Genomic DNA, 26,610 nt, shown 5'->3' with positions numbered 1-26,610 from the left:
AAACTTCTGGAAGAATACAATCATAGAGAGAACAAACTACAAAATAAATTTGATCCCCAGAGAACAGAAAACGATTGTTGGAAGAAACAACAATTATTAATTCAATCAAATCTAGTGTAAAGTGTAAAATTAAAAGTGTATCCACCAGGTTCTCCTGGTCGCAGAACACTCTTCTCTGGCATGTTATTTTTTTCATTTATCACCATAAACTCCATCATGTTGCAGTTAAGACAGAGTCAGAGGAATCGTAGGTATTTTTACCCTGCTTTAGTTGCTAAGGTCTTTCATTCAATGGTTTAAGGATTCCTTAAGTATAAAACAAGACAAGGAGAAAACCATAAATACTTAACTGTACATTTTAAGGAGCCCTTAAGGAAAAAACTTAGAGTGTTTTGTGCAACTAATTTCATAATTAGTGAACCTTAACTAGGACTTTATGAAAAAAAAAAGGTGTTTTGTGCGACTGGCCCCTGATGTTTCGTCATAATATCTGACTGTTGGTTGGACAAAACAAACACTGTGAAGGTGTCACTTTAGGCTCAGGGTTATTGTGACATCATAACCTTGTTGTGAGCAGGAATCAATTTCTTTTCTCAAAGTACACCTATCAACCGTAACACCGCACATGTCCCCCACACTTCCCGTATCTGTGCCCTCCGTCCTCTGCACTTTTTTACAGCCATTATAACTGTTCAATTTTTAACATGTGGTAATGTGTTTTCCTGAGCTGTCTTTAAACGCATCATGAGTAGGCTGCGCCAGGCAGCAGGCACAGCTGTCATGTTGTGATCAGAATCAATCGCACACAGACCAGAGGTGTTCTACTGGGCAGTGTCTCTATGTTAACCATGTTCAGCAAAGCAGCCAGCAAGAAGAAAAAATCCTTGCACAGTTTCTTCCAAACAAACCATGTAAGTTGAGTAATGCTGTTGCATGTAGATAATAGATAAATGATGACTAATTAATAGATGCCAATATATCAAGTTAAGATAGTTAACAAGAACACTAATGTTATTGTTACCAATGTTAAATCGCTTGCTAGCTAATTTCATGTTAGGAATAAACCTACTCCTCCTTAATAAGAACTTGTGCTCACTATTGCTTTGTACATATTTTTTTAATCTTTATTGCCACAATATAAAGAGCAGGGTCAGGGAGGAGACAGCCACAATATAAAGAGCAGGGTCAGGGAGGAGACAGTGGACCAGAGGCCAGCAAGGATGATCATGCAGGGTCCTCACAGGTGAGGAGAGACTATAACTGGCTGAGAAAAATATCTAGAGCATAAAAGTGAGTTTGAGGTTAATTTCCACAGCTATGTCACCACTACTGTTCTTAATTCTATTTCTTTTGCTTTGCACATTTATTATCTATATTATTGCAATGAGGGACAGGGAGAAACCAGGCAGGTATCAAGACAGGGACCTGACAGCAGTACCAATTATCAGCCCAAGGCTTCACAGGTAAGGAGAAATTATAACTGGCTAAGGAAATGTCTATAGGATAAGAGTGACTCTAAGATTAATTTTCACAGCTATTTCAGAACTAATCTTATTTATACTCTAAAATGTTTTTGTCTGTATTGCAACAGCAATACTACTGCATTATTTGTGTTTTTAAAGGCAGCAGGTATAGGTCATGCCATTTTTCTTTATCTTGATTAATTTTGCACATCTGTGCTGTCACGTTTGATGATGTGTGGACGCAAAAAAATCAAAGCTACATTGCATCCCCCTTGTTGAAAATTAACAATTCAGGAAAGTAAAGCCATACATTTCATGTAAATTTTTGTAGGTTAGGTTAGAAACATAAGGTTACTTACTATGAAAGATAAAGTTACGTAGACTGGGTTTAGGAAAGTGAATTATACTTAACATAAAGTACAAAGTGTACTTTAAAGTTTTGCATGTCAGGTTTAGAAAAGTAAAGTTGGGTAGATTGGGTTGTGGAAAATGAAGTTTCATAGGTTAGGTTAGAAATGTAATGTTACAAATGATAGGTTTAGGAAAGTAAAGTTACGTACTTAACATAAAGTTACATAGGTTTGGCATCATCACATTACATACTTAACATTAAAGACTAACATAACATGACGACGTGACAAAGTACATTAAAATAACAAACTCCACTTGCGGGACATGAACATCAGTCTATTGGAGGAAAGTCCTGTATTTGTTTAACCCTTTCATCACCAGAGCCTGTCTACTGCTTTTTATACTTCTTCTTTCTTTTCGCCCATCACCGTGTTGCTCATGTGATTACATCCTTCATGATCACAGGAGTTATACACAAACTCTGTTGCATCACTTTTCTTACATACACACAGTGAGAACAGCCTGTTGCATCATACTGGAGATATGGCAGACAGAAGAATAGAATACTTAACTGTCATTGCACAAATGTACAACAGTGGTACAAGATAAAACACATAATATAAAAGACACATTTCGGCAGATATTTCCACAGAACAGCAACAAAGAGTCAATAAATGACACAGACTGACTCAGAGAGGTGCATTCTGGGAGTGCAGATGCAAAAATAAATCCCCACATGTCTAACCAGCGGTCAAAGCTGACAGTAACTGAGACGCTGCAATGTTAACATGCAAATTTCAAAAATGTGTGTTTGGCTTCCTCTGCGTCTAAAATAACTTCACATTCATCCTCTGATAAACCCTTAAATTAGTGAAGCAGAAGAAGAAGAAGTTCACTGAGTTAGTGAAACATTCAGGTAATTTCCCTGCTTCTGGCATTCAGAGTTAAAGTACTGGATCAGCAGGAGAGTCTGTTTTCACTTTGTGGACTTTGATCTTTGAATTTGAACACACAGTTGTTTCAGTAAATAAACCAGTCACCAGAATAAGCCTTTGTAGTCCTTTGAGCTAGGGATCGATCAATACATTTTTTCAGAGCGGATGCCGATACCAATTATTATGAAACAGAGAATAGCCGATATTTACAACTAATAGATGTCTGCTGTAAAAATCATAGTTGACACAGAATTGAAAAAAATAAACACTGACAAAGCACTACATTCAAATGCAATTAAGCATATATTCATTCTGAGAACTTTTCCAATCAAACGGTACAGGGTGCTGCCAGCAGCACTTTGAAAACAACTTTGACAAGTAAACAAATGAATGGAAAAATATAAAAATAATAATGAAATAAAATAAAATAAAATAAAGGAGAGCTCAATTAAAAGCCAGGCTAAAAGGGTAGGTCTTGAGTTTGCTTTTAAGAGCCTAGAATGGTCCGTGCAGGCAGTGAGAAGCACGACAGGGGCAAACAGTGCAGCTAAGGAGAACAAACTGTATATCGGCATATCAGTGGAAAAAAAATCGCCGATACCGATAACCCTAAATATTCATAATATCAGCCCCGATAACTGGTCAGGCTGATTATCTGTCGACCCCTACTTTGAGCCTTTTTGGTCATTTTGTCATTTCTTTTTTTTTCTTCTATTTTTTTTGTAGTCATTTGAGTCTTTTTAAGGTTATTTTGTATCTTTGTGGTCTTTTTTGACACTTTAGAGTTGTTTTGTGTCTCTTTGTGTGCTTTGTTGTGTTTTTTGTAGTCCTTTGAGCCTTTTTAACATAATTTTGTGTGTTTTTGTAGTTGTTTTGGTCTTTTTGAGGTCATTTTGTGTTGCCTTTGGGGGGGTGGGGGTGTAGTCATTTGAGTCTTAATTTTGTGTCTCTTTGAGGTTGTTTATGTCTTTTTGTTGGCGTTTTAGTCTTTTGTGGTCATTTTTTTATTCTTAAGAGTTGTTTTGTGTCTCCTTGCATGCTTTTTGTAGTCCTTTGAGCCTTTTTAACATAATTTAACATGTCTTTTTGGTCATTTTGTTTCACTTTGTAGTTACATTGTGTCTCTGTGCAATTCCTCTCTAGTTCTCCCTCATTAAAGGCTGGTATGTAAAGGTGACCGGGCTTTTACCATCAAGGCCCTGAGGCTCTGGAATTCTCTGCCTGAGATCAGGCTGGACAGCACATTACCTGATTGTAAATTATTGCTTAAAATCTCTTTTATATGAAAGCTTTTCTTTATTTTTTGTTTTTGTTTTTTGGATACTCTTTTTTTTCTTTATGCAGTTCTTTTGCATTTGGTGGAAAATGTGAGTGCTAACATGTTGTGTGCAGTTTGGAGCAGGTAGGTGTTTGGACGCCCTCTGGGTCATAGGTAATGATAATCCACTGCACCTGTTCAGGCCACCAGTTTCACCGCACTGTTCCGGTCCATGGAGAGCATGAAGCTGCAGGTCCAGAGCTCTGCAGCAGCAGAAAGAGCAGCTCCGTCCGGACCAGTGAGTGTTTAACTCTGACATGTGTGAACTTGAAGTGTGTTCTGTTGTGACTTATTTTTGTCCTTACTGAGTGTGAGAGGGTGACTAAAGTATTTTTTAGTCTGGAACCTATGTTCATATGTTTTTATGTCAAGTTGATCAGTGGGAGCAACAATTTTTAAAATTGGTCCAGTGTTGAGACGAAACAGCTGCAGTGTTTCCACTCTGCTCACACCGTCAGTGTCCGTCCACTAACAGTGTTTGTTTTTGTCACTGATAGGCTCAGATTGTTATTCTAAGTGTCCGACAACATTATGAAAGGATCCCTACAGAGACAGAGCTCTGTGTTAAAGAGTAAGATACAGAAACAGCCCTGAAATCACCATCACCAAACCCACCAGACTAAATAATTAGTATAGTAATAGTATAGTAATAGAATAAACAGTCATTTTATCATCATAAAACAGACTTCATTCAAAGTCAACAGCACTAAAATTAAACTCACAGAAACCATCTTGGTTTGTCTTTCCACTGTTACAGTCACCAACTCTGGTTTGGTTGAAATTAACCCTTAATTCACCCAGTTAGATGTGAAAACATGTTGCCTCTAAAATGACTGTTTATTTAAATGGAGTCTGGTGGGTTTGGTGATAGTGATTTCAGGGCTGTTTCTGGATCTTACTCTTTAACACAAAGCTCTATCACTGTAGGGATCCTTTCATAATGTTGTCAGACACTTAGAATAACAATCTGAGCCTATCAGTGACAAAAACAAACACTTTTAGTGGGCCACTCAACACCTGGGGCACGTTTCCACCGCCAATTAACGCCCAGTATAAGTTCTCGTTTTATGAAAAGTATTCATAAATCATCGCTCAATGTTTCCATGTAGATTCATTTCTTTTCAACACTGACAGACCTGCAGTTCTCAGGAATTCCTCTGTGATGATCTGTTCTGAGTTTTCCGTTTCACAAAGCCAGTTCAGTGTAACCCCGAGTCAGTCAGTAATCTTACTGGCTGGCTCCTCTTGATCTGATTGGTCAGAGGTCGGGGTGTTGACAGGCTGTGACCTGATACTCTGAACATAACCTGCTCCCGAGCAGGTCAGCTTATCAGCATCAGTTGCCAAAGTGATTTATCCTGTTAAGAAGAGAATCAGCTTCGTAGCACTGAAACCCAGAGTTAACCCTGAACTTACCTCGCTAACTCCAAATCCTGCTTCATAGTACAGACCTCTGGTTACCTGACCTTCTGGTCTTAATCTGTGACTTTCTTTCTCCTAAAATGACGAGTTTGATCTCGTAATATATTGACTTTATTTTCATAGATTTACATCTTACTGCTAAAACGCAATACATTACTGTAACACATTACCTTTGCAACGTGTTACTGAAGTTCTGATCATCTGACTGGATAAATGAGACTTGGATTATTCTGCACGAGTTGTGACAGTTTATAAACAGATGTTTTGATATAGTTTTGCTGCTGTTAAACGTGGAGCCCGATCAGTAAATCAATATGATCAGTTTTCTGTGGAGACATGTCAGAAAAACCAAAGTTTTCTTCATGAATTCAACGTAACACACAGAGTAACTGATATATACACGATTATTATGAGGCGATTTTGGTGATGCGTTCACTGACACTAACAGAGCTGATAAATCAGAGTAATCACTTAGAAACCAAAAAAAAACCAGTGTGTTTATTAAAATCTGAATTTTCAGACAGACTCAACATGTTGATAATAATACTAATATAATAACGTCAAAAATCAACATTTAACAAGTTAAAATTTAAGCTGCTGATATTTGTAACTGTTCATAAATCATTTTCAGGTCCAGTGAAGACGTCAGAACAAATTCTTAATCACAAAATCAGATTTAACTTGAATTATATTTTTCAAGATGAGAATTTAAATCATATCAAAATTTAGATTTTAAGGTGTTAAATGTTCTTCTGAATGAAAATCTGCTTCCCGTGAAAACAAAAACTCATTTTATCTGCATGAACTTGAACGCCTCGCAGTCAGACGTCTTATCGTTAAAGAAAACTTCCGCAGTTTTATTTTTGGTCCGCTCGTCATCTCTCAGTTCTGATGTTTTCTGACACACAGATTATCCAAAGGAACTTTTGGTGCTCACCGACAGGAAGCAGCTGAAGTAAACGCCATCAGAGCTGACAGTGACGGATCAAACTACCAAAATAAAAGCATGACAGCAGATAAAAAGAATCATTTTCAGGTTTTAAGTCTGAATCGGGACAGTGAGCGTGCAGCGGGACTTCCTGTCGTCACAGTCTGAAGCTCCAGCTGACTGGAAACCAGTTCCCCGTCCTGGTTCATGGTGGCCATCCTCGTCATGCAGCTGCAGAGCATCAGTGACTCTTCTTGGACGAGCCAAAGCCGGAGAAACCCATCACAGCCGCCATCTCGTCGTCCTCCTCAAAGTCCACGTCCTCCTCAGCCCGCCGCTTCCTCTCCTTCTGCTTCTCCTTCTTGTAGGCCTTCGCCTTCTCCTCCTGACAACACAGAGCATGCCAGACGTTACGTATGCACCAGAAAATACAACCAACAGAGGGCGTGTCCCCACACCTCCTCCTCCTCCTCCTCCAACTCACCTCCTCCCGCAGCTCCTTCATGCGCTCCTCAAAGTCGTACTCCTTCTGCTTCTCCTCCATCTTCTTCTTGTTCACCTCAAAACGTTTCTTCACCTGATCCAGAGACGAGCGCTCAACTCGCATCGACATCCCCAAGTTCCTCTGGTCTGTTCGCACACACCGTTACACACGCACAGAGTTACACACAGTAACACACGTACAGACAGATGACTCGTCGTCTTGTCATCAATGTGAACTCACGTTTTTTGCCGTTGATGTGATCCAGGAAGTTGATGGAGTCTTTGACAACACAGTCACAGACGTTACAGTAATAACTGAGAGAAAGAAGAAGAAGAAGAAGAAGAAGACAGCCAATCAGAGCAAGGCAACAGACTGAGCCGTTCAGGTTCATTATGGTTACAGTAAAGTCGATTCTAGAAGCTTTAAACTCTGACGTCTTCACTCTGCAGGCAAATGCCAAACACACACCAAGAAGCTACGACGTGCAGCTCGCCACAACAGTTAATATTCTGTGGTGAGGAGGCGTGTTCATGCGTTGGAGGTGCGAAAAAATTCTTTTGACCTTTTTACACAGAGATGGCGCTATAGAGCCGCAACTAAGTCTCTTCTTTATACTGCCTTTGTATTTTTACACAGAACCAAACATGGGCAACGTGATGCTCCAGTGGTTTTAGACAACAAGCCGACACCACAGAATTAAAAGAGGCGTGGCGCTTTATGAATAATAATAATGACATAACATGTCAATAACATAATTCCGATAATATTGGAGACGATATGTTAATATTTATGATGATCAAGATGGCAGTGCAGCTGCAGAATAAAACTCAGAGTTCAGGGTTACACTCAGTTTGTTAAACCTGCTTTCTGAAACAGGCCCCGATGGCTAGTTACACAGATAACGTGTCATCAAACCATCACACCCGTCCTGCCAGCTGTCGCTTTATACAGATGCCATTTCGGTCCCCCCTTGGGAAAGCAGTATAAAAGGGGCTTTTGCAACGTGGGTCAACATGTCGAAGGAGTTATAGGACTCTGTTTACTGATTGGCTGCAGGTTTTCTCTGTCACAACTTAATGCTAAAAGTTAAACTCTACCAAATTTTAGTCTGGCGACAGCTCACCACAGACTCATACAGCCGCAGCCTTCCACAGACACTGCACGGCTGCACTTCGCCGCTGTTTGGTGTGTCTTTGCCGTAAAATATGAAAGAGTGAAATCAAATCTGTTTCTGGTGTCAGAAACTCTTCGTACCCGCCCATCTCAGCCTGAGGAGTGGTCTTTGTGATGACAATGGTCTTCCCCAGTTTGGACTCCAGGTCCACTTTGTAGTCTCTGTGACGCAGGAGGTCCCGCTTAACGGGCGGAGCCGTTTTCCCTGAAAGAGATGAGTAACGTGTCGGTTAAACTACAAAGTTATAATTAATAATTTCTCTACACTGAGTCTAGTTTCTCAGACGTGAAGAGTCCAACTGAACAAACAGTTTGAAGAGGGTCATGACTAATGACAGATATCAGAAATATATAAACAAACACCTGAGGAGGAAAACAGTAAACACAGAGACATGAAAACAAATAAACACTTGAGTATGAAAAAGAAAATGATGCAGCTAAAAGACATTATACACAGATTCTTCTTTAATAATTTCCTGAAAGTCTCAGAATCAGAAGTAGAAACTAAATTCACTGATCTGGGTTTTCTGATTTTAACCCATCTTCTCACCATCTCTCCTCTCTCTGTCTCTCTCCTCAGCCAGTCGTTTCTGAGCGAGGTTTTCATATTCGTCTTTGTCCCACTTCCTGCGGAAGTCGTTCTTACTGGACTGTAACAGAAGAAGAAGAAGAAGAGAGTCACAGAAGAAGATGAACCTGCACCCATGCAGAACAAGAAACGGATCATGTAAATGTTGCAGTATTTTATTTTGCTGTGTTTTAGGGGTGGGAACCACGATCCAAATATGGTGCGATGTGCTGAGTATTGCGCTAAAATATAGTGTAACATATTACTTTTTTCCAGCTGTAAATTACGTGCCCGAAGAAAAACTTCTGTTTTATCTAATAAGATTCATTTTTTTAGTCTGTTAATCACGCTTCAATCTTTTTTTGTAGCAGCAAACTGTATTTAGTGGGCTGAAAAAGCAGTCGATTATTTTATTCTGGTTGGCTACCCAAAGTTTAATTTGTAACAGTAATAATTTATATAATAAAAGAATTGATACTGGCACTGTGTGACAATACGATATTAACGCACAAAAATATTACAATACTACGCTGTATCAGTTTTTTCCCCACCCCTACTGTGTTAAGTTCTGTGTAAGGATGCACGAGATTGGATTTTCTGCTGATATCTGATATGTAACAACTTATTTGGCCGATATCTGATACTGATATATCCACTTTTTCCCCACCTAATTTTAGTGATCATCAAGTCTCTTCTGTAGTGGAGTTAAGATCATATTATACATACATACTCTTATCATGACGGCCCAGCAGATGGAGTCATGAAATACTGTTCAGTGTTTGTAACATTCATTCACTGTGCAAAATAAGAAAAACCACCTTGGCTGATACCAATGACGTGCTGATATTATCTTGTATCCCTAGTTCTGTGTGTTTTCTCCACCTTTGTTTTATTTATGTTGATGTTTGTCCTCTATCTGTCCATTAGCTGATGTCCCCACAGGGCTGCATGACATGAGAATAGTGAGTGCACCTGGATTTTGATTTTGTTGTCCAGTCCAGGAAAGAGTCAGTGACCCTTGATCATGGATGATTGATTATAGATCACTGCATATTTATTATGTTGATGTACTATTCACACATTGCACATATTGCACGTCTGTCCATCCTGAGAGAGGGATGTCTCCTCAGCTGTTCTTCCTGAGGTTTCTGCCATTTTTTTTTTTTTTTTTTTACCAGTTAAAGGTTTTTTGGGGAGTGTTTCTTTATCCAGGTGAGGGTCCAAGGACAGAGGGATGCTGTAAAGCCCTCTAAGACAATTTGTGATTAGTGATATTTGGCTTTCTGAATAAAACTGTTGAACAGAATGATTAAACCGTCCATACATGATGACATCTGTTTATGAAGACGACGTTTTTTCAAACTAAAAGCATCAGTGACCATTCAGACACACATAAATATTCCTCTGACACATGTGATTGGCCCACATCAGCCTCCGCAGCAGCAGATAAAATCTACGAACAGCATGTATTTCACTTAAAATGTGAGTTTGATGTGTTTGTGTTAATGATGCTGTTTTATTCTGAAAGGTCTCCCGCCGGAAGTCGTCTTGTTGTTGTTGCTAGCGGAGCGCAGGCTAATATTTAGCAGTTACATAGATCACAGTAATGTATAAACACGTTAAATCAACACGTGACGTTTCATGAAACATTAGTTTTTTATTGAAAATGAAACCGGAAACGTTGCTTCTCTGTAATCAGGCTAGACGGGCTAGCCACCGTTTAGCTGTTAGCGGTTAGCTTACAGCTGAGGCGCCGCTTCTACCGGGTTTTATACCATTTAAACGGACTCGGTGTGAAGCGTTACCGGCTCTGATAAACAGACAAACTCCGGCTGAAGTGAAGGTCACTGGATGTTCAAACAATTTTACATTTTTAACGCTGTAAAACAGATTAGATCAGGAACTCACCCCACTGCCAGACGCCATCTTGTTTACCCAGTAACAGAATACGTCATGTCGTAAAATCAGTGTTGGTCTATTAAGTAGCATCACAGCGCCGCCTGCTGGAGCGGAGACACTAATTTTATATACATTAAATTAATAATATATTAATATATATTATATTGAGGGTATTTCAATATTGATTACGTTAACAATATTTTAATATTAATTGTATTCATGAGTCGATTTCACTGCTTATTAAAGCTGTTTTAGTTTATTTAATTTATTTTCCTTTATTATTTGACTACCAGTACTGTTATTTTGGAAAGTCACATAACTAATTTCTTTACAATGTTATTTCTAAAGAGGACGACAAATGATTTAAGTATCAATAAATAAACAAATAAATAAATACAGGAATAAATCATCAATACCATACATGAATAAATAATGCATACATAAATGTATAATTAATTTTAAAAAAAAAATTAAAGTCTATTATTTACAGTCAATGTTCTTCTAAAGGACAGAACTCTTTGTGGTAAATAAAATATTTATCATAAAGTCTCAGGTCTCTATAAGAACTTAAAGGTTTGACTAGTTTATGAAGTTTATTTTTTATTTTTATTAGACTACCAGTACTTTTATTTTTGGATGCCAAATAACGAATTTCTTTTATAATGTTATTTAACTGTGGAGGACAATAATTGACTTAATTTTTAACATATACAGGAATAAAAAATAACAAACAAACAAACAAATAAATAATAACAATGTATAAATCAAAGAGTGAATTAAGCGAATGTTGAAATAATATGGAAATGGATAAATGCATGGAAAAATGAAATTGATAGTAAAAAAAAAATTTTTTAATTAATTAATTTTAATTTATTTCTCCATTTTCAACAACTGCATTTATTTAGTTCTGTATTTCTATATACACTTATTTCTGTATTTATATATTACTACATTTATTATTATTTCTTTATATTTATTGATACTGAGGTCCCTTTTTAGTCTGCATAATTTTGTAGGCTGATATATTATTATTCCTTTATAATGTTATTTGTATAGAGGAAGAAAAATAACTTAAATATCAATGAATAACTACAACACTAAATAGACACAGGAATAGACTTAATATTGAAATAAATATGAAAATAAATCAGTGCATGAATAAATGAATGAAAGCTGATAGTTAAACAGCACATAAATACATATCTTAAGATAAGATAAGATTGATCTTTATTGTCTCTCAAGAGAAATTCATCTTGGGCATACGGAGGAAAAAAAAAAAAAAGTACCGGCATCTCACATCAACACGCAGATTACAGTCACACTTGGCTCTTTACATAAACATAAAACACAAAAATTTATTTCTACATTTTGTACAACTGCATTTATTATTATTATTATTATTATTATTATTATTATTATTATTAATTAATTAATTAATTTATTTATTTATTTATTTATTTATTTATTTATTTTTAGATTTTCTAGCCTGATATAATTCCGTTATAATGTTATGGAGGATGAAAAATGAAATATCAATAAATAACTAAAACACTAAAACAATACAGGAATATAATATAATAAAGGATACAGTGATATGATTCCTTTATGGTGGACAAAAATGACTTAGGTTTTAATTAATAACTAAAACACAGGAACAAATAAATAAAACTATAAATAAGTAAATGCAAAAATAAAAGAGTAAATATTCTATATAAATGTTGATATAAAGATGGAGAAAGATTCCCATTTAGTAGATTTGTTGAACTTGTACAGCCCTCTTCCAGGTTACAAGATTAATCTTGATAAAAGTGAAATATTACCATTGTTAGAATTCAAATATGACTATTCAACACAAATTTCCCTTTAAGTGGTCACCTTCATCTTCTAACCGCTTCATCCTCTTGAGGGTCGCGGGGAGGCTGGAGCCTATCCCAGCTGACATCGGGCAAGAGGCAGGGTACACCCTGGACAGGTCGCCAGACTATCGCAGGGCTGACACATAGAGACAGACAACCATTCACGCTCACATTCACACCTATGGACAATTTAGAGTTATCAATTAACCTAGTCCCCAATCTGCATGTCTTTGGACTGTGGGAGGAAGCCGGAGTGCCCGGAGAGAACCCACGCTGACACGGGGAGAACATGCAAACTCCGCACAGAAGGGCTCCCACGCCCGGGATCGAGCCGGCAACCCTCTTGCTGTGAGGCGAGAGTGCTAACCACCACACCACCGTGCCGCCCCTAAGTGGTCACCTAATGGGCTTAAATGCAAGGGTATATCAGTGAGTAAGGATTTAAAGAATCTATATAGGCTTAACCTCTTGAATTTGTTACAGAGAGTAGAATAAGATCTGAATAAGTGGTTTAACCTTCCCTTTACTCTGTTAGGATGAATTAATGTTATAAAAATGAATATTTTACCTAAATTTTTGTATGTGTTTCAATCTCTTCCAATTCATGTACCTTCTACATTTTTTTCTTCATTGGATAATATGATTAGAAGATTTATTTGGCGAGGTAAATCTCCAAGAATCTCTTTAAACAAACTCACTTTAAACTATGCAAATGGGGGGTTGAAACTCCCTAACTTTAGATTTTACTATTTTGCTGCACAATCTAGATTTTTGGCTCAACTGTTTGATGGAGATCCTTCAATCTCAAGGCTGAATATTGAAAATCTGGACATAAAAGAGACCATCCCATCTGATATTTTGTATAAATTGGATGAAAAGTCAATTAGATCTATCACTAATAAAGCTATCATTGTGCACTCAGTCCAAACCTGGTTGAAAATACCACAATAGAACAATAGAATGTTTGGGTGGGACAGTTTCTATCTCCTAAGACCCCTTTATGGGGAAATAGACTTATTCACATTTTTTTATCAAAACAGAAACTTTGAACAATGGTCTAAAAGGGGTATCACACACTTGGAACATTGCTATACAGATGGAATTTTTATGTCCTTGCAGCAGTTGAAGGAGAAATACCAACTGTCTGATAAAGATTTTTTTTAAATATCTACAGTTGAGGGATTTCATAAGGGTTAACCTTAAAGGACAGTGGAATTTACCCAAGATGTCACCTATAGAACTAATTTTCCACGAAGGTCAACCAATGCTTAGAACCATCTCAGGTTTATGAAGCCCTCTTACCTTTTTTACTAGTACCTGAATCGGAAAGATTTAGGCTTAGGTGGGAGAGGGACTTAGGCAAAGAAACTGATCCAGGATTGTGGAAAGATCTATGTAACAATGGTGTCACATGTACATTAAATTCAAGATATAGATTAATTCAGTTTAACTATTTACACCAGACTTATCTTATACCTTCTAAGCTACTTAAGTTTAATTCCAATGTTTCACCCCTATGTTTCAGATGTGGTCAAGTGGAAGGCACCTTCTTTCACTCTACCTGGCAATGTAGCAAATTACAGAGATTCTGGCAAGGGATTTGTGATGTTCTATCTGCAATTAATGGAGTCAATTTTCCAATGGACCCTGAGGTATGCCACTTTGGAAACTTCGTACATTCTAATCTTAAATGCAGCTACTCCATCAAGCTTGCTGAAATTTTACTGACAATTGCCAAAAAATGTGTTGCAGTGAAATGGAAGTCAGATCTCCCGGTGTCAATTGCACTGTGGCTCTCAGAAGTAAATAGATGCATACCTCTAGAAAAGATAACCTATTCTTTAAGAAACAGGATTAATGTATTTTATAAAATATGGCAACCTTTTATGGACTATGTAGAGAATCTCCCATCATAAATGATTGAATGATTTGTTTGGATAGTCTATTTCCTCCACACAAGTATTGTATTAAGATGTTTTGTGGCTAAAGCTAATGTATCTCTCAACTTTATTTATTTTATTTTTTTCCTTCTTTCTTTTTCTCCGTTTCTGTCTGTTTTATACACACAGTAACTTAACTGTTTATTTAGTTTTGTCTTAGTTTATTTTATTTTATTGTCCAACTTATTTTTGTGACGTTAGTAATGTATAAGTGTTTGTTTGTTTAAGTGATTTGTGTTATAATTGAAAAATCAAAATAAAATATTAAAAAAAAAAGATGGAGAAAGATAAATTCATAAATAAAGGAAAGTTGATAGTTGAACGGGACATTAATGAATATCTGAAATTTATTTCTATATTTTTGTAGCACTGCATTTATTTATCTATTTAATCATTTATTCATATATATATTTATATTCATTTTTTTGATACTTAAGTCATTTTTGTCCACCATAATTCAGATTGATATAAATATATAAATGCAGGAAATGATGCAGTGGTATATATGAATAAATAATTTAAGGACTTTCAGTGACTTCATAGATATTAGATTATTATTTATCCTGAAAACACTCCATGCAGAGAGGTTTAAAATACAAGTACCTCAAAAAAAGAGATTTTTTTTTCTTCTACAATGTAAATTGCAGAATCTGTCTTGAGAGATTACTAATAATAATGATAATAATAAATCAGGGTGGAAGGGGCCCCTCCTCCTACTTTGATTTTAAAAAACTTTAATTTTGTTGATATTATATTTGGTTTGACTTCTCTGAGTTACTTTAGTGGTGTAATAAAATGATCCTGAGTGACACCTGTGGGCTGCTGACCTCCTTTTTTTTTTTTTTTTTTTTTTAACTCTTCCATGATCTGGATACTGGACCGGAAGCTGCCCAGGTGAGTCCGCGCGGCGGCAGCACGCCCCGCCCCCCTCAGGTGCGGCTCATTAAATAGGTGTGAAAGCGGAACAATGGCATCTGTCCGTCTGAAACTCAAACTGCAATCATGTCAACCAGCAGAGTGGAAACAGCCGCTCACAGCCCGCTGCTCTCCTCCAGGTCTGTAACAACCAGCGGAAACACTTTGCTTACACAGGTTAGACTGAAACCACCACAAAGACACGATTTGTTCACACATGACCCGGGTCACCTGTCTCCGTATCTCAGAGGGTGTCTGCTGTGGATGAGCACACTTCCTGTCAGGCCTCATTTGTTTTACTGATATTTTTAAGACATGAGTTTAATTTAGACTCTGAAATCTTTGTTTGTTGCAGCTGTTAAACTCCACAGAAGAAGAGCTCGTGTAATTATAGATATGTCGGTAAATGTCATCCTCAAGCTCGTGCAGGTCGTTTTGTTCACATTAATTAATTAATAATTGTTCACGTTAAGCTCCACGAGCAGCAGAGAGGCTGCAGATCTCTCTGATTGGTGGAGGCTGAACCTGCAGGCAACACTCAGGGCTGCAGGACTTCTTTCAACTGCATGTTTCTATGGTTTAAATAAAAAGTCTTATTTATAGTTAACATCTGTCTTAAATTTAACAAAGTATCAGGTCTGTGAGATCTTTGAAAAGATTTAAAAAGCATATTAAACTTATTCTTCTTTATTGTAAGGCTACTGGTACTATTATTTTGAAAACCCAACAACTAATTTCTTCATATTATTATGTCCATAGAGGACAAAAAATGACCTAAGTATCAATGAATTATTAGTGTACATGACAGCACCAGTGGTGCTGTCATGTACACATCCTGCGTCCCTCAGGCATTAATCATGATGGTGATGATAATAATGACAATAAAATACACACATCATTCACACATTAAAAGCTGTTTTGAAAAGATGTGTTTTGAGTTGTGATTTGAACTGAGACAGGTCGGTGCAGTCTGAGTGTAATTCAAATCTGAAAGGACACAAACTCAATTAAATTCAGTTTTGTTGTCCTCTATATACAGCAGCAAACAGTGTACAAAAAGCTGTTACTCATGAACAATGAGTAGGACATCACGAACAACAAATCTGTGTTGACATCATAGAAATGGTGCATGGCATCGCATGACTTTACTTGTTGTGAAAATATTTGTCATTTTATAGAAACCACTGAGAGTGAAACTAGAGGTGATAATATAATCTATTGTGAAATATTACAGTTGCGTATTGTAACTTCCTGGAAATAATTTGCAATGTGTATACAAAAGACAAAGATAAGTGATGCCACCAGAGAAGCATAAGAGTAAGTTATATTTCCATACTTATTTATGTATTATTGATTGATTGATTGATTGATTGATTGATTGATTGATTTGTTTATTTATTTCAATGTCAAAAGGATAATATACAAACATTCAGGTAAACAGCAGCACTTGGCTGACAGATCAAATATAAGTGATACAATTACATGAAGAACATAAAATGGGAGTAAGTTTTATTTTCTGCCATGGTAACAAAAAGTTATCACAGAGAGTGAATTTTGTCCCAAAGCTGCGGCTGTCTTTATCCCCTTCACCTTAATGCAGGAGCTTGGTTCAGCTGTGACCGAGTGGGAGACACCTCCACGGCTGACATCTCCAACACTCTGCAGCTCACACCAAAACTATCCACACTGACAAACAGCACAACAGGAGAGAGGAGAAATAATGTAGTTTTGATTTGGGGTGTACTGTCCCTTTTTTAAGAGCTGCAGAATGTCTGTCTCCGTCCACCTGGCTTCATGTTTAAGCCCTCTGATGTCGTTTGTGTCCTCAGCTTGTGTTTCAGCCCGTGGTCGTGCGTCTGTGTGAAGGGCTGGTCAGCCGCCATGTGGAACGGCCTCCCCGACCCGCTGCTGACTGCTGCCAACTCCTCCAGATGCTCCGCCCCCGAGCCATGGCTCCTCCCCGGCTGCAGCTCTGTCTTCGACAGCCTGGTCAGGTGAGAAACACACCAACCGGAGGTCATTTTACACAAACGGTCACGGACTTCTGCTCTGTCGGGTCGACAGGTAGTCTCGTAGTAAAACCACACTGCAGATACAGCGGCTGCAAAAGTTCAGGTACCTCTGGTCACAACTTTGTTTACCGTGAGTAGATGATGAGCTCATCTAAAAATGTTAAAGAATGTTTTTCATCTTCAACTTAATTTACTTCACTGTTGGAGAAGGATCAGTATTTTATTTTTGTTTTGTACAGTTTTAGAGTAGAAACAAAATGAAAGCAGCACCATGCAAAAGTTTGGGCACCTTGTCCTTGTCCCAACAATCAGCAGCCATGGGCTTCTCTAAACAGCTGCCTAGCACTCTAAAAAGTAAAAGACCTGATAAAGACTATACAAAGATAGCAAAGTGTTTTCAGGGAGCTGTTTCCTCAGTTGGTCATGTCATTAAGTAAGGGCAGTTAACAGGAACTGTGGAGGTCAAGCTGAAAACTGTGTGAGAGAGCTGCTCGTAGGATTGTTAGAAAGGCGAATCAAAACCCCCGTTTGACTGCAAAAGACCTGCAGGAAGATTTCTCAGACTCTGGGGTGGTGGTGTACTGTTCTACTGTGCAGTGACACCTGAAGAAATATGACCTTCATGGAAGAGTCATCAGAATAAAACCTTTCCTGTGTCCTCACCACTAAATTCAGCATCACAAGTTTGCAAAGGAACATCTGATGCTTTTTGGAAAGAAGTCCTGTGGACTGATGACGGTAAAATAGGACTTTCTGGACACAATGAGCAAAGGTATGTTTGGAGAACAAACTGTTAAACACGGGGGTGGATGGATGATGCTTTGGGCTTGTGTTGCAGTCAGTGGCACGAGGAACATTTCACAGGTAGAGGGAAGAATGGATTCAGTTAAATTCCAGACATCACAGCATCTGTAAAAGCCCAATGTCAGCTGGGAGAGGCTCCACCCCGAACAGGATAAGCAGTTACAGAGAATGAATGAGTAAACAAATTTTGACCAGTGGTGCCCCAACTTTTGTAGCAGCTGTATGCTGTTACAAGTAAAATCCTGCATTTAATATCTACGTTCAAGTACCATACTTAAAGTACCAAAGTAAAAGTCCTCCAGAATATGGTGTCAAATACATGAAGTGCAGTAAAAAGTGCAATATTTACCTCTGAGTACTCGCAGAGAATGAAATATAAAATAGCAGAATAAGAACAAAATTGAGGTTCTGCTTGTACTTTTCTCGAGTACAGTACAGTCACTGTTCATCTTATTTCACAAGATTCCATAAACTGCGTCACAGATTTGAACCAAAGTAAAATATTAATTTGTTCAATATTTTATATCAAACTCTTCAGACTTTGAATATTCATGTAATAATCAGCTCTAATTGTGACTAAAATGTACTCATAACTCTGATCCTCACACTTACTGATTGTTGCTGTCCTCTTGACTCTTCCTCTTTATCATCTTCCTCCTCGCAGTAACACGTCTCCGACCCCGTCTCCTCCTGCTGCCAGCGGCCTGAGAGGACGAGAGCGAGCTGTCAGCAACAAACCTCGAAGGTGACGCAGTTTGACTTTGTTTCATTAAAGAACAGAAATAGAGCAGAATGCTTTTAAATGTCTGTAAAATTATAAATGAATGAATTGGAATTTATTTCAGTCTGCAAACAGAAATAAGAACATCAAGTATTAATCTACAAATTCATGTCAAAGTCACAGCTTTTCAGAAAATGGCAGATACTTAAATAGTACAGTGCAAAACATAATAAAGTAATTTAACATAACTGCGACACTTCTGCAGGCTGAAGCTACAGCTTATAGCCACGTCTCCACCAAACCCTTTCAGTACAGTACCTTTGGAACCAACAGTAACCCTTCGGACATGGTACCTAGACCCTCGGTCTGTTTAGTGTTTCCACCACAGATAGTCTTCTTAAATGTGGGCGGGGTTGTTGTCACTCACTGCTCCATCCAGCACTCACTGTATTTCCTCATCAGCGGTGACACAGATGGAAGTCTGCACTTGGTTTTTTCGTCCACAGAACGAGGCTGCACGCTAACATTTTCTCTCCATGGGATATTTAAAAATAGCAGCTTTGTGCATTTAGTCCTTCTCAGGCAAGCTCAGGGCGAACAGCATCTGTTTAAAATAGATCCAGTTGGCAGGTACTCTAAACAGTCTTTCTTCCTGCAGGCCGTCCATCCTGGAGCGATGTATACTCAAAGTGTCCACCAGCAGTGTCGCTGTGGGGACAGAAGATCTGGACAACAAGCGGTCAGTAAAGTCTGAACAGCTGCTCAATTTAGAAATAAAATCTAGACTCCTGCCCTGTGGTTGTATGACTCCGCACACCAGTCCAGTGTCTCTGACAGTCTCCATCTATGTCAGTGAAAACATGGATGCTTCACACACAGAAGACTGATATTTGTTTGATATTTGTAATATGAGCATTAGTGAGACCCAGTCAGAGGCACATAGGGTCTAATCCTGTTTGAAGACCAAATATAACACAGTTCATCCACAATAGCAGATCGATATCTTTGGAGCTTCACACAAAGCCAAAAACAGTGAATGTAGCCTCCAGACTCAGAGCTACACTTACAGCAGAGAGGAGATGTATTAGCATCCATTATGTTTTTGAGAGCAGGTGTCGTGTATGTGCGATGTACAATTCTGAACTGAGTAAATTTGGTTCGATTACAGATAGATATTTCCATAGCATGGATCCACACTTCCTGCCGCTCCAGGTCGTCAATATTACGCCCAGGCTGAGTTAGTATCTTGGGAAGTTAAAGATGAGTTGGAATTTGTGGCTCTATAGAATACATTGATGCGTTTCTTCGATACCAGAGAGAGAGATAGAGAGAGATAGAGATATAGAGATGGATATGGACAGATGGATCTTCAGGCCTTGTTTGGGTAAAATTTGAAGAAATGCCCTAAAAGCATTCTAGCAGTGTTGTGTTCATGAGAATGAGACAGACAGTCACTGTGACCTTGACCTATGACCCTGACCTGTGATCACCAAAAACTAGTAATTTCATCGTTGAGTCCAAGTGGACATTTGTGCCAAATTTAAAGAAATTTCCTTGAGGATTTACATAATGCCTCTGGCCGTGGCTGTTGCCATCACCGATGAATATTAAAAAAAAAAACAAAAAAAAAAAACAACAACCCTAAATTAATTTCTCCACAGTGCTGCTACGCACTTCAGATAACCTGTTTTCACTGAGCCTCTGTCCTCTGGTATCCCCTTAGGCCCCCTCTCGGCCGCTGCTACCCCCGCCTCCCGGACCCGGCCAACACCGAGACCAACGCTGCGGTTCTGAAGCGGCGGCAGAAACAGATCCAGTACGGCAAAAACACCAGCGGCTACCAGAACTACCTGCAGCAAGTCCCCAAGTGAGTAAGCACACGCATGCACATGCACACACACAGATACTGACTCAATCTGAGTGAAAACACTCCTCCTCCTCCTCCTCCTCCTCCTCCTCCTCCTCCTCCTCCTCCTCCTCCTCCTCCTCCTCCTCCTCTTTATCAGTCAGTGAAATGTGAAAACACAGACATGAAACACGATTTTAGATTCAGTGTGATTTAAACTTCCCATAGACATCTTCATGTCCGATGTCCGTCCAGAATTAACGTCCATGGTTCACTCAGAAATCAGAGAAAACCAAGGCTGCAGAACCTCAAATCTTCATGTTTTTAAGTTTTCTTCAGTGTCTGTTATCCTGTGATGAATGTCTGTACGTCCATGAGTACACTGCAAACAGGAGGGGCTAATCAATCATCCGGCAAATATTTAATAAGAAAATTTGACATAATAAATATATAGGCTCAATTATTTGTTAAACTGCAGAACGAGTTTGTGTTTCTCAAAGTCAAGGATGCTGCACTGGCCAGGTGAGAGTCCTTCCTAACATTCGGTGAACGTGCATCGGCAGGTCCAGACAGTTTGTGGGGCTGGTAACAGAAAAGCGAGGCACCCCTCTCATAATTATTAATAAAAAAAATTAAGTTATATCCTCCTGAGACCCTTTGTCCTCATGAGGATGTCACATTTTGGGGTTTCTTGACCTTATACTTAATTCTACTTAACTCAGACCTGTTGTCCTTGTTCCTGGACACTTTTTTGCGCCGTCTAGTGGTGGTAAGAGCACAATACACTAATCCATGTAAAAATACAGTCAGGTCCATAATTATTTGGACAATGATACAGTTGTCATCATTTTGGCTCTGTACACCACCACAATAGGTTTTAAATGAAACAATGAATACCTGCTTAAAGTGCAGACTCTCAGCTTTCATTTAAGGCTTTTTTCAAAAATGTAGTATGAACCATGTAGGAATGACAACCATTTCTTCACACAGTCCCCCAACTTTAAGGGCTCATAAGTATTTGGACAAACTAACATAATCATCAATTAAACAGTCAGTTTTAATACTTGGTTGCAAATCCTTTACAGTCAATGACTGCCTGAAGTGTTGCACACATAGACATCACCAGATGCTGGGTTTCTTCCCTGGCGATGCTCTGCCAGCCCTTTACTGCAGCCGTCTGCACTTCCTGCTTGTGTTTTGGGTGTTTTGCCCTCAGTTTTGGCTTCAGTAAGAGAAACGCATGCTCAGTTGGATTCAGGTCAGATGATATGACTTGGCCATTGCAGAGCATTCCACTTCTTTGCCTTAAAAATGTCTTTGGTTGCTTTTGCAATATGCTTCAGGTCATTGTCCAACTGCACTGTGAAGCATCGTCCAATGAGTTTTGAAGCATTTGGTTGAATCTGAGCAGATAATGGTGCCCCAAACACTTCAGCTTTCATCCTTATGAGCCCTTAAAGTTGGGGGACTGTGTGAAGAAATGGTTGTCATTCCTACATGGTCCGTACTACATTTTTGAAAAAAGCCTTAAATGAAAGCTGAGAGTCTGCACTTTAAGCAGGTATTCATTGTTTCATTTAAAACCCATTGTGGTGGTGTACAGAGCCAAAATGATGACAACTGTATCACTGTCCAAATAATTATGGACCTGACTGTAGATGGCAGCCATCTCTGCCGAGTCAGTCTGCAGCCGATCCCAACACAAAAGTGGACACGGTCCAAAATCTGGTCACATGTTATGGTTGAAACGTGTTTATTTATAATTAATAATGTTTGTAGTTTGATACGGCAACAAGTTTGACCAATTTTAGCAAAAGTAACAAGCAAAGACGCTGTTAATTAGGAAATACTTGTTTGAAGACATTGGAGCTTTATTATCATCTGGTTTGAGGATACTGGGACAAAGTGTTTCTCAAAAGTCAAGGATCCTTCCTTGGGAGCAGAGGAAGTGGACACTTAGCGCTCCATCTCTGCTGTAAATGATTCATTTAAAAACGTATGTTTTATCTAAATCACGTTTTTCAGAAAAGCTCATTATTTGGCAGCGGACACATTGGAAAGTATGAATTATGAGGTTTCTGTCAATATTGTTTTCATGCTTGTCTGATAAAACTCGTGGAGATATTAATCCAAATAAATGACATATTTATCTAAATCCTGTCGAGCTCTGCTGGCACAGATTTCATTGAAGAGGCCCCGTCCTCACTTCCAGCAAATTGTGTGCAAAGCATTGTGGGGATTTTATACCCGCTGAGGATACACACATGCATCCTTGGAGTTTGTCTGAAAGAAGAACTCAGTCCTTGGAAAAAATTTGGAAGGATCCTTCTGTGGGGGCGATTATGTAGCATCCTTCAAATTCGGCCGTTTCAGGATCCTTCCGTGACTTTGAGAAACACGAAATGACTCAGTGGTGTCTGCTCTTTAACCTCCAACCTCTCCTCCTCCTCCTCCTCCTCCTCCTCCTCAGACACATGAGGGACGCCAAACTCCACCCGTCCACCCCCAACAAGTACAGGAAGTACAGCCGGCGCTCCTGGGACATGCAGGTGCGTCTGTGGAGGCGAGCGCTGCACCTTTGGGACCCTCCGTCTGAGAGCCAGCCGGACGCCACCGACACACATGACCCAGTGGAGCAACTGTAGGTGGAGGAAACGTCTGAGCTGCAACCAGTTATTATTCCGTTGATTTCTTTTTAAAATAAATCACACTTTGTGGACTCCTCGTGGAGCTCCTTTGTGAATACGACTCCTGTTTTCTTTGTATTTTCAGGCAGAGCCAGCTGGCGAAGATGACCTCCGACCTGTGTGAGGACGGAGGAGACAAGCAGAGAGAGAAGGAGACTCCAGAAGCCTCTAAAGCCTCCTCTGTGTCTCCTCTGTCGGCTGTGATGTCGCTGGAGCTGCCTGGATCCTGGAACGTCCCGCTGTCACCGGTAATGACTCAAATAAAGTTTCATAAACATCTGAGCTGTTCAAAGAAACACTTGGTTTGTAGGTTATCTCTATAAAGAGCTCATCACAGCTGTGTTTCCTGTCAGGAGGCTGAGATGAACCTCAGGACTCTGCGCTCTCCTCCTGGCCTCAGTCAGCTGACCAACGACAACAACAACATGACTGACTGGCTCCGCCTTCTGCTGGAGGCTGACAACAACCAAGGTGAGGTCACAGGTGAGGTCACAGAGGAAGTATTCAGATCTTTTACTTGTGTAAAAGTAGTAAGGAGCCAGAGGAGCTGCTGAATGAGTTCCCTCTGAGCGGTAAGTCACTAAAACAGTCTGAGAAGTCCGGACTTCCCCGGACTGAACTTCTCAGTCCGGGGAAGTCTGAGAAGTTCATAAAACATTCAGGACGCCACAGTTTATTCCACACTACTAAAGCTGCTCCTCTTTTTGTGATCACCACAGAGTCGGTAATTTCACTTTCAGCCATGCTTGTATCTATCTATCTCTATCTATCTCTATCTCTCTCTATCTATATCTATATCTCTATCTATCTATATCTCTATCTCACACTTCTCACTGGCGCCAGTCGTCCCTTGGCGGCTTTTTGGCAGATTCAGCACGTTGAATATGTGATGGCGCCGTCTGTGAGATAAATCACTGATTGTCAGTTCAGCTCAGTGCGTGTGAAAAGAAACAGAAGTGAGGAGAGTAAAGAGCTGAAGTTCACAGGGAGTGAGACCAAAACAAACTTGTTATATAAGGTCAGATTATGTTTTAGCTTGTTAGCAGAAACTTTTAGTTTTAGTTTAATATTTTCCAGCACATGGTAAATGTCTTTTGTTCTCTCAACATCCGGTTGTGTTGTTAATGTGCCAACTGGCTAACTCGTTTACTTTCTTATTAAGCTGGAAAATGTGTCATTAGGTATTTATTTTAAACGGCACATTAATGAAGCCACAAATTTTACAGCATTTTGTTGGAAGAGTGACTACATAAGTTCCTTGTTTTAGTTTGACCTCTCCACATCTTCATTATTGGACTCTGCGTTGATATAATCTGTTTTTGTGCTCTGGCAGATTTCGGCTCCGATGACCAGCAGGTTCCTGTGTTTTCCGACCAGCTCTTTTGGAACCCGTACTGAATGTCAGCAGATCTCCACTGACCTGAAACAAACGACGTTCAGCCGTCTGTCAACATCATAAACTCCTCGATCATCATCAAGGAGACGTCGTTGGTCCTGAAGGTGTCAGAGTAAAGTTCGTGTGTTTCCAGTTTCCAGTATGTTTGACTTTTTAAGATGGTTGAAAATTTACTATAACGACAGCAGGGATGTGATTGGTCCTTGATCTACCCCCCCTCCCCCCTCCACGAGGAGGAACCACCCTCTGCTCCTGCAGGAGTGTTGAGGTTTCCCAGCTGCTCTTGAAAGCGTCCTCTGGTCAGACAGCTGGACACTTTGACCTGAGCATGGTACTATAGTTTGCACGTTGTATATTTCTGTTGACCTGCGTCAGATGGAGCACTTCTCACCTGCATCATGTTTTAGTTTTAGGAATCCTGCACTGATGGAAAGCTGCTAATTTATTTTATTTGAAGTCACAAATTTATTTAACGAACCCATGCGGTGTCACTTTATGGCCTCTCTGCAGGCTGTTGTCTTTGGTCCACCATCACCATCATGCTCTGCCGTCTGTCTGTCTGTCTGGATCAGGCTCCAGCTCCTCCTCTCTACATCATGTTTTTTCTAAAAAACAGAAACCCTGATTGTCGGAGGGAAACAGCTGTCACTTTGTGTTGTCGGTTTTCTTTTACTTTTTTCTCAATTTGTCATTTCGTGCTGCTCGAATATCGAGAGCAAAGCTGAAAGATGTGATTAATAAAGATGTAAATAAAGTGTTATAAATTCACAGGCTGACCTGTTTTTCTTCTATCGATGACTGTAAAGCAACCACATAAAGATGCAAACTGACCAGAGGGATGCAAAAAGACCCCAAACAGACACAAACATTAAAAATCATAACTACTCAAATGATGCAAAACAACCACAATGTGACGCAAAGCCCCAAACCCCCCAAAGAGAGATCCAAAAAAAGTTGCACAAAACAACCAAAATGGACCCAAGATGCAGAACAACCACAATTTGGTGCAAAACGACCCCATGAAGACTCATAACCTCAGACTGATATGATGCCAAATGACCAAAATGTGACGTAAAATGAACCCATAAAGATGAAAAAAATGCCCAAAATGACCCCAAAGTAATGCAAGATGACCTCATAAAGACACTCAATGACATAAAACACTTACAAAGAAGGCATGATAACCACAATGTGATGCAGAATGACTCAAAACGATGCAAACATTCAAAAAGTGGTACAAAGCAACGCTAAAGAACCCTAAATTAATGTAAAACATCCCAAAATTATGTAAAATATCCACATTGCGATGCAAAACATCTTCAAAGTGATGCGAAACGACCCCAGAGAGACTCAAAACAACCAAAATGATGCAAAATAACCAAAATGCAACACAAGAGGACCGCAACGCTAAACAAAAAACCCCTCACATTTATGCAGAACAACCCCAAAGTTGCAAGGAACGACCAAAATGTTGTGATGTAAAATAACCAAATTGCAATGCAAAACAAGCCGACTGATACAAACATCCACAAAGTGATGCAAAACAACTAAAATGACACAAAGTGCAGCATAAAATCATAAAGGTGCAAAACAACCTCAAATATGACGCAAAACGACCAATATGTTTTGTAAAATGAATCATAAATTACCACTTTGTGATGCAAAACAACCACAATGTGACACATTAAGACCCCATAAAGACGCAAAATGCCCAAAATGAAGAAAAATGTCCCCCAACAGACACAAAATTACCTCATGAATACGTAAAATGATGCAGGACATCCACAAAGTGAGACAGACTGTCACTGTCAGGCTGCAACTAATGATTATTTTCATTATCCATGAAAGAAGCAAAGGTAAAAAAAAAAAAATATATATGTATATATATATAA

At 39.0% G+C, this 26,610-nt stretch overlaps 2 protein-coding genes across 3 annotated transcripts; one reads left to right on the top strand and one right to left on the bottom strand.

The window, feature by feature from the left end:
* Positions 1–6,159: 6,159 nt before the first annotated feature.
* On the bottom strand, positions 6,160–10,605 carry zmat2 (zinc finger, matrin-type 2). The gene is made up of 6 exons (XM_049591874.1): positions 10,551–10,605; positions 8,625–8,724; positions 8,156–8,279; positions 7,142–7,215; positions 6,902–7,047; positions 6,160–6,802 (listed from the first exon to the last, which is right to left on the bottom strand). Exons 1-6 carry the CDS (start codon positions 10,566–10,568, stop codon positions 6,659–6,661), a joined length of 606 nt encoding a protein of 201 aa, XP_049447831.1. The 5' UTR covers positions 10,569–10,605; the 3' UTR covers positions 6,160–6,658.
* A 3,318-nt stretch (positions 10,606–13,923) lies between these two features.
* Positions 13,924–25,559, top strand: slbp2 (stem-loop binding protein 2). Of its 2 annotated transcripts, none has more exons than XM_049591862.1 (10): positions 13,924–14,049; positions 15,224–15,392; positions 17,082–17,246; positions 18,733–18,813; positions 19,448–19,528; positions 20,513–20,656; positions 23,106–23,276; positions 23,408–23,570; positions 23,676–23,805; positions 24,656–25,559. In XM_049591862.1, exons 2-10 carry the CDS (start codon positions 15,340–15,342, stop codon positions 24,718–24,720), a joined length of 1,053 nt encoding a protein of 350 aa, XP_049447819.1. In that variant the 5' UTR covers positions 13,924–14,049; positions 15,224–15,339; the 3' UTR covers positions 24,721–25,559. The 2 variants fall into 2 exon arrangements, with proteins under 2 accessions (XP_049447819.1, XP_049447820.1); XM_049591863.1 differs by having other exon boundaries at positions 13,978–14,049; positions 23,676–23,793.
* The last annotated feature ends 1,051 nt before the right edge of the window (positions 25,560–26,610 follow it).

This window comes from Epinephelus fuscoguttatus, linkage group LG12 (assembly GCF_011397635.1).
Source record: "Epinephelus fuscoguttatus linkage group LG12, E.fuscoguttatus.final_Chr_v1".
Taxonomy (NCBI): Eukaryota; Metazoa; Chordata; class Actinopteri; order Perciformes; family Serranidae; genus Epinephelus; species Epinephelus fuscoguttatus.
Note: the sequence above shows the minus strand (reverse complement) of the source record. Positions and strands in the feature narration are given on the sequence as shown.